Consider the following 9,210-nt stretch of genomic DNA (forward strand, 5'->3'; position numbering starts at 1 on the left):
CAAAGCTTCTCTCATCTATGAAACTGAAAACTTTATTCAACTCTACATTACAATTGATAGAGTACCTTCCTATTTATCGGCTGAGATTGCTTACACACTACGCAATCTATTAACAAACTAACTAAAACAATGTTAAGTCGAAATTTCTGTCGAGACTAGCTCCTTCAACATTTCGCACATAAAACATTTCGACAACAACAAACTATGTTAAAATGGTGTTTTGATACAAAGAATTGCATTCTCAACAACAGATTCGTCACAAATTAAAAGGGTTCACTTACTCATTTTCTCTTTAGGTATTAAATCAAAGAGAATGTCATCTTAATTTAGCATTTTCAGTCGGGTGCCTTGTGGTTTAGAAGCTATAGTTATGGTTTTGAATTGTTGGCTTATGCCAATTAGTTAAGTCTCATCAATAAGTGGAGCTAAGGAGGTCTTTGTTCAACAAAGTATCATATTGGGTAGCATTCACTTGAAGAGTATTTTCTTTTGGTATTTTTTCTTGGGTGTTGAGTTTTTGCTTTTGCTTTTGGTTTTTGTTCAACTAAATATATATTACTCTCAAAAGATTAGCCACTGCTACATTGTTAAGGTTAAACTCGATCACATAACTTCTAGTTTTTTTTTACTAAATAACTTCTAGTTAAATTGTAAGAAATTCTTATATCTCATTCAAATAATCTCAACTAACCAATAATAATTTTGTAACGAAAACTTATTAATTAAAAGTAACCGACCTTATCAATTTGGATTTGGTTAAATATTATAAAACGACCATCCTTTATTCAAATACTATCAACATTACAAACTGAGTCAACAAGTGGGCAGCTGGATCCCCATCTTTTCTAGTGTGGGATATGTTGACTCGTCAAAAATTCTAATTCTCTCTCAAAATGATAATCTATATACTATTACTGCAATATTTATTATATTGTACTATTATATAATAATAATTAATAAATATAATTTTGTAATTCATACTAATTTTATTAATAAAATCAATACAATTAATTTTTTTTCTAAATTGTACGTAACTCAAACAAAATATTTTTTATGAGAGAGATAGTATAATTAGTAGTTATCATCAAATGAGCTAAAGCCTAAAGGAAGTATTTTAAGAGAGTATTTTTATAGTAATTAAAATACAACTATTGTTTTTTTTTTCTTTACAGAAAATATGTAATATATTGCTAAAAATTCAAAAACTTGATAAAATATCTATTAGAATTTAGACCCTAATAATACAGCTGTGGGATTGTGGGAGTATACTCCAACAAAGGGTAAATAGAGGACCATATATATATATGGACGACTTTTGCTAATGCGGCTGCAATTTGCAAGTGGTGAATTCTATGAATTTGAATTAAAGTCATTTATTGTTTGAACTCTTTATTTACTCTTTCAGTCTCATAATATCAACAAATTCTTCACGCAAATTTATTGAAATTAATTGTCCAATTTACTGATGGCAAAATTTTGATAAATATCACCGACGTGATAGTAATTGAACTTCAACTTTATTTCAAACAGGTTCGAATATTTCTATTTAATCCTCATGTAGAAATCAATTTTTTTAATTGAAAATAATTTAAATTAAAATATTAATGTATTAATTAAATAATAAAAAATTTAAGGTTTAAATATATTTTTGTCTTTAAAAATATCTTAAGTATCATTTTTAGTCCCTATAAAAAAAAGACATATTTTAGTCTTTAAAATTTTTTTATGCATTCAGCTTTAATTTCAATTATTTTTTAAAATTTTAAAAACTGTCTAATTATCCTTAAATTTTTAAAATTTTAAATATATTTTTTCCTACGAGTTTAGAATATTTTAAAATGTTTTTTTACCAAAATATTTTTTTTTAAATGAAAAGAACTAATATGAATTTTTTAAATTTCAAAAGATAAAATAAAAATTAATGCAAATTTTGATTTAGAAATCAATTTTTTCCGAAAAATCTCTTATAATGTTTTAATCATTCAAAAATGCACATCAATTTTACAGGTGCATAATAATTTTGTAAGGATTAAAATATATTAGTTTTTTAATAGGAGCTATATTTTAATTTATTAAAACCAAATAATTCTAACTATCAACTAGACGTGGGAGTAGCTATTGGTGTTCCTTTTACCCTTTTCATATCGAAAAATACTCAATTAAATTCAAACTGAGTTCTAATGAATTTTATCTATCAGACAATAAAATTCCTATTTACAAGTAGTCGTCCATCAATGTATCTAATTTATATATAATTTAGATACATTGATTGTTTAAAATATTTAAAAATAATTTTTTAAAGTAATAAATATAAAATAAAGAAAATGAATTGAAAATTATGGAAATTATAGTTACACTAATATATAAAATAAAAATATAATATTAAAGTCAAAAATCTAAATTAATAGGTTACACTAATTTGGTTCAAGTAACACATATTAATTAAATTACCCCATAAATCTCAATAAAAATTATAATGAATTAATTGAAATGTAAATGATTAAAATTACATTGAAAATTAATATTTTAGACAAATATTTATGTACTTTAGAATCATTATTTTGCAAAAATTGTAAGTACGGATGACAAACGGAGATACTTGCTCCATTTAAACAAACTTGCGAAAGTTTATAAAAAAAATGGCCCTACTTGCAAAATCAGAGTTCAGGCCAGCAGCATAACCAAGATTTCAATCCTACAGACCATGTAACCAAGAACCTGCTTCATTAATTTAGTCTATTAACTTGAGCAACTTCAAAAAGTTCTAAAAATAAACGCTTCAGACTAACAATGCTACACCACCTATAACTCCATAAATTAATATCTGATCCTCACCCCAGTTTACAAGTTATACTTTCTCCAAAACCAACCAAGGTCTTCCCCAACAATACCAGCTGACTGGGCATGTGGAATCTTGCTGCCAGGATTCGAACCCCTAGAAGCTTTCCTGTTTTACATATGGAAGGATCTGTATATGTAACATATTTTCTACTTTTCCACTTTTTTTCAATAAAAGTATATATTCATATTTATAATGTATTATTTATTTATAAATTTATTATTAATATGTATATATTACTTTATGTATTATTTATTTATTTTACATAAACGTTTTTTTAATAATTTTATTTAAATGTTTTTTTTAATAATTTACGTTTTTTTAATAATTTTATTTAATTTACGTTTTTTGAATAATTTTTTTTAATTTATGTTTTTTTAATAACTTTATTTAAATTTATTATTAATATGTATATATTACTTTATGTATTATTTATTAATTTATATAAAAGTTTTTTTAATAATTTTATTTAAATGTAATATTAAATAATTTATATAAACATTTTTTTAATAATTTTCATAAACATTTTTATTCAGTTTTTTTAATTTATATAAAAGTTTTTTTAATAATTTTTTTTAAATGTTTTTTTAATAATTTTATTTAATTTACGTTTTTTTAATAAATATATAGATTTAAATTTTTATATTTTTTAAAAACATATATTTTTTAAATTTTTTTATAAATGTTTAAATATTTTTATAAATTTTTAATAAATATAAACGTTAATAAAAACGTTAAAAACTTTTAACATTTTTAAATAAATTTTTAAAAACGTTAATAAATTTTTAAATATTTTTAAATATTTTTAATAAAAACATTAATAAATAAATATAGATTTAATAAAAAAAAGCTGTACATACAATTTTTTTTTAACATTTTATAAAAACGTTAATAAATATTTAAATGTATTATTTAATAATTACATTAATATAAAATATATAAATGTATTTTAAATGTATTTTTAAATATTTTATAATTATATAATTATATAAATGTATTTTAAATGTATATTTTAAATATTTTATATATATGTTAATAAAATAAAAACGTTAATAAAAATGTTTTATAAATTTTTTAACATTTTAAAAAAACTGGGCAATTAAAATAGTTATTAAAATATTTAAATGTATTTTAATTAACAGTTTTTTATAAAATATTGAAATATTAAAACTGTTTATTAAAATGTTAAAATCATTATTTAAAATTATTAAAAAAAATGTTTATTAAAATCTTTATTAAAATATTAAAATTATTATTTAAAATTATTAATATTTAAAATATTTAAAATACATTTATATAATTATATAAAAAAACGTTAAAATATTTTAAATACATTTAAACATAATTATAAAAAAAAGTTAATTAACAACGTTAATTAAATATTTTATAAAAAAATATTAATTAAAATACTTTTAAACATTTTATAATTATATAATTATTAAATAATACAGCTTTTTTAATTTATATATTACTGAAAAAGTTAATTAAAAAACTAAATAAAAGAATGGAGTATTATTGAAAAACTAAATAAAAGAATGGAATATTATTATATAGAACATTTTTGCAAATATAAACAACAAAACATGCATGGTTTGGTGGTAAGCTAGTGGGAAAACCATGCCCAGTCAGCAAGATTCCATGCCCAGTCAGCAAGATTCCCCTCTTCCAGTCAGCCAAACAAGGGATAGGGGGTTCCTGGAAACAGAATTTTGTTTTCTAAGGGGCGAAGGCTAAATTTTTTTTTAATAAGGGGGAAAATCGAATCTCGCTATTTTGGCAGGGGGTGAATAGTATTTAACCCTTTTAATTTTTATTAATTTTACTTCATGAATCGTAACTTTAATAAATACAATTATATAAGTTCAATTTTAATTTTGTATACCAGATATAAATCGACTTATATTATATATTGAAACAAATAAAAAAACTTATAATAATATGAACATGACACGTGTCATCTTCTAAACACACCACTCTTTGGGACCACATAGATGGGTTCTCCTAGAGGCACGCGCCCTACAAAGATTCCCCGCCGCCACAACCATCTCATTTTTCTTTTCTTCTTTCTTTTCCAACTCAACTATTCTCTCACGTTTTTCGCAACTCATCTTGCACGTGCTGAACACACCAATTTACCATATTACCCCTTAGAGGATATCTTAGTGTCCTAGTATGAAAATGGATTAGACTCATACTTCAAAGTTGGTCATTTTCTATCTCACTACATTTTTGTTCGTACGAATACCAACAAATTAAAGATGAGAAAATTAGGGTAGGGTCCTTTGGGTTCTACTTAGGTGGCATATTAAGCTTTTTTATATCATTAATTGTTGTTAATAATAGAGGCTTATTTGGAACTTTTAATTGTTTTGTCTCTAATAGAAAACCAATAATTCAACACTAAGTCTTTAAAAATTACATTTGCTTTTTAACAATCTAGAAACACTTTGTGGGTAGGTTCAGCTCCCATGGAGAGAACGTTTCAAAAGTGGATAAAAATATAAATAAAGAAGAATTAGGGTATGTTGTGTGGAATCAATTATGCATACTCATTTGTATTAGAGTATTATTTTATTTGATTTAATGTGTAGAATCATATATGTATTAGTTAGGGATGTCATTGCCGCTTCCGTTTAGGCCTGTTCTGTAAAAGTCTATAATAAAATAGGTGGGATGGAGCAAACATAGTTAAGGGTGCAGATCTAAAATTTTGTTCCGCTTACCAAAAAAATAAGGGCGAGACAGAGCAGAGCGGACCGACATTGTGAATCTAAAATTTTAATTCACTTCACAGAAAAGCAGACATATCTAACTCGTCGGACCCATTCTACCATTTCTAATTACAAGATAGCTAGAGCATTAAGATAAGAATCAAAATATAATAGAATATGGTTTAATAATTTTAAAGAATGAAATCTTACATAAAGAAAGCTTAAAGTACAAATATTTTCCACACTCCTCTAATTAAAATAAGGAAAATTAAAGAACAAAAAGGAAAAAAATACGTAATTAATTTACATTTTTCTTCTTTGTTCTTATATTCCTTAATTTTAAATCTACATGTGTGTCCTACATATGAATTTATTCTATTTGCTCGTTTTTCTACTTCTATTACTTTATCATGATCTGTAAAATATATTTCATAATAATTGATAACACTCTTTTTTTTTTTCTTTTCTTTTTTTTACATGTTGTCATTGAGTTGTTGAAAGAGCAACATGTTTTCAACATTCCAGAAATTGTCGGATGTGTCCCCTTGAATCCAAGGTGTGTTTGGTTCCATGGAATTATTGAAATCCATTTGAGGGAACAAACCTGATGGACTAGTGATGCAATCTGAAAATCCAAATTGATGAGATTGTTGGTAATAATCAGAATTAGGGTTAATATTGTTGTTACCACCAATAGGGACATTGTAGTAGTCTTGAGTCAAATCCGAGATCGGCGAAACTTGTGTCCCGAATGAATCCGATGATGCGGCCGTCGCGCCGTTGCTACTATTTTCCGGTGTAAAACTTTGTGTTACATGCGGACTACATAAATTGTTGGTGTTCATGGTCGTTGGAGCTAACATCATGTTTGCGTTCGAACTATGAACTTTAAAATTGTCGTTAAGATTATACGTCATATTGTTCGGAGCTGCTGTTGTAATATTTGGAGAAACGTTGTTAAAGACGGAGGCTGGGGCGCTGGAAGTGGACGCGGCCGCTTGGATCCGCTCCACTAGTCTTGGCATCCAAAGGTAGCGCATGGCGTCTTTGAATTGTTTGCTATTGACGTCACATTTAAGTTGTTTGGCATGCTTTTGAACTCGAGTTCTCCAATAATTTTTTATCTCATTATCTGTTCTTCCCGGCAAATATTGAGCAATTTTCGACCATCTGTATTCATCAATAAAAGAATTATATGAGATAAATTAAATGAAAAATTGAAAAATTATGAACTATTTTAATATAAAAAAAAAATTAGTATAATTTTTTTTAATGACAAAATAATATATTGATAATAACACGAATATATGCACATATTACTTACCGATTTCCCCAACGACTATGAAGCTCGAGAATTAAAAGTTGTTCTTCGAGTGTGATGTTACCACGACGAACATCCGGTCGAAGATAATTCAACCATCTCAATCTACAGCTCTTGCCAGTTCGTTTGAGTCCTAAAACCAAAAACAAAATTTCTTCAATTGGTAAAGTTGTTGAGAATGCAAACTAAAACAAATAAGGTAAAAATAAAGATCAAATATTTTGTACTTTGTTTAATATGGAAAATATACATGGTATTGCGTTATAGTATCAATTCATTATTCTTTTTCCATTTTCATAATCTTGATGCAGCCTAGCAATTATTTCTGGGCCACCTATAGTTATATATTTCATTTTCATTATTCAAATTTTTTGCCCCACCACACACACAAGTATATGCCTTAAATTAAAGTCCTTGCTCACATAATCACTATCATATGGTGCTCTTCATTAGAAAAACCGCAAACTTTGGCTTTTATAAAACAATTTGATTGGTGTGATATGAAACTAGATGAGAAGTGAAGGAGCTTTCACACCATAATTATGGAAATTAATTAGAAAAATATAGTGTTAAAGAATATAATATAAAATAATATAATATATAGTTTTTATTTATTAATTATTCAATGAAAAGTATAGGAAAAAAAATGAAATAATTACCAGCTGAACGTGCAAGGGTATTCCAACGACCTTCACCATGAGTTGCAATGTAATTGATGAGAGCAAGATCTTCATCAACAGTCCATGGACCTCTTCGAAGATCCATTTCATCATCATCACTTTGGAGCATGGTGGTGATGTTTGAGTTGCTAGTTACACTTGCTTTCAATTCCATGAAAAATATTGAAATTGGTTACACTAGTTTGAATTGAAGATGCTATTGGTATAGGTTTTGTTTGAGAGAGAGAGAGAGAGAGAGGGAGAGAGAGAGAAAGAGAAAGAGATTTTTGGCTTATTACAAAGAAGAAAGAGAAGGGTAGGGGGTTTATATAGATATATTCAAAGGATGGGGTCAAGTAAACGAGTTAGAAGAAAAAATGAAAAAGAAAAAGGAGAAAATGATGGAGTTGTGAAGGGATTGATGAGAGATAAAATTGCTACTAGTAGTAGTAATAAACTAAACTAGGCTTTATTTTTAGGGAATTAATAAAACTAAGCTCAAGTAGTAAAAGATATATGATTTAGTTAATGAGATTTTTGAATAAAAGTAGTGATAGTAATAATTATAATTAATATATATGACTTGTAAGTAAGGAAATTTGATGCTTTAGTAGTTTGACTTTTATGACTCTTCTGTGTGCAAGCGTGCACTTGGGTGTGGTAGTCCTTCGGCTATAATTTATGGTTGCTTATAGAATGGACTATTGGTCTATGATGGATAAATGTCTAAGAACCATTAGATGTAGATTGATTTTATGATGTATCCTCTATACTTTTTAAAAAAAAATCTTTTTTAATTATATTATCTCTCATCTATTTTTGTTCTCTTTTATTTTTATCATCTCTTCTCTTTCAAACAAATATAATAATATTTCAAGTGAGAGTAGAGTACGAACTTTATAATTAAAAAAAGAATTGTTGTAGTATGCCTTAAAATCTTTGTTGATGAAAAGAAAGAAAATATATTTTAAAATTGTCAAAAATTAAAAAGTCAAAAAGTAATTTGATTCGAGCAATTTACATGTATTGGATTTGATCGGTTCAGTTAATTGATCAATTCATTAATGTTAGAGTATTTTATATTGATTTGGAGATTATATAAATTAATATAAATAGATATTATAAGTTATTTATAATATTCTAAAAGATATTATAAAATATATATTTATGATATTTTAAAAGATATTATAAGATATATATATATATATATATATTTATAATAGTTTAGTTATTATAAGATATTTATAATATTTGAGAGATATTATAAGATTATAATAATATATTTTATTCTAACAATTCAGGAGATATGTTTTGAGATTTGTTATGGATTTGTTGGAAGGAAACCTTTAACAAACAAAAGTTTTTGGGAAACCTTTGGAGTTATCTAAGGGGATTGGGAAATACTTAAAAACATCTTGGGTTTGAGTGATTCTTATATTGAGAGTTGGAGGGGTTGGGAAACACTTGGGTAGAAAATAGGATTTGTTATTTGGGAACTGTGAATGCTATTTTCTTGTAACTCGTCTATAATCTCTTGTAACAACTTTATGAGTATAGTGAATTGGAGAGTTGCTATCTCCCCCAGAGTAGGTCGTTTGATCGAACTGGGTAAATATACCTTCGTCTTTTTCTCGCCTTATTTTGTTATATTATCTGTGCACGAATTATTATTGATGTAGA

At 25.8% G+C, this 9,210-nt stretch overlaps 1 protein-coding gene across 1 annotated transcript; it reads right to left on the bottom strand.

Moving 5' to 3' along the window:
• Positions 1 to 5,713: 5,713 nt before the first annotated feature.
• On the bottom strand, positions 5,714 to 7,809 carry LOC131599765 (MYB-like transcription factor EOBI). Its single transcript, XM_058872030.1, has 3 exons — positions 7,531 to 7,809; positions 6,875 to 7,004; positions 5,714 to 6,720 (listed from the first exon to the last, which is right to left on the bottom strand). Exons 1-3 carry the CDS (start codon positions 7,703 to 7,705, stop codon positions 6,024 to 6,026), a joined length of 1,002 nt encoding a protein of 333 aa, XP_058728013.1. The 5' UTR covers positions 7,706 to 7,809; the 3' UTR covers positions 5,714 to 6,023.
• Between the last annotated feature and the right edge of the window lie 1,401 nt (positions 7,810 to 9,210).

This window comes from Vicia villosa, linkage group LG4 (genome assembly GCF_029867415.1).
Source record: "Vicia villosa cultivar HV-30 ecotype Madison, WI linkage group LG4, Vvil1.0, whole genome shotgun sequence".
NCBI lineage: Eukaryota > Viridiplantae > Streptophyta > Magnoliopsida > Fabales > Fabaceae > Vicia > Vicia villosa.

Bases quoted from the DNA above. Each gene is read 5' to 3' on its own strand.
- LOC131599765 (XM_058872030.1), bottom strand. From the start codon at position 7,705: ATGGAATTGAAAGCAAGTGTAACTAGCAACTCAAACATCACCACCATG. The intron at 7,005-7,530 runs GTAATTATTTCA...TTTTGGTTTTAG, and splicing joins TACCCTTGCACGTTCAGCTG to GACTCAAACGAACTGGCAAG. The intron at 6,721-6,874 runs GTAAGTAATATG...TGATGAATACAG, and splicing joins CATAGTCGTTGGGGAAATCG to ATGGTCGAAAATTGCTCAAT.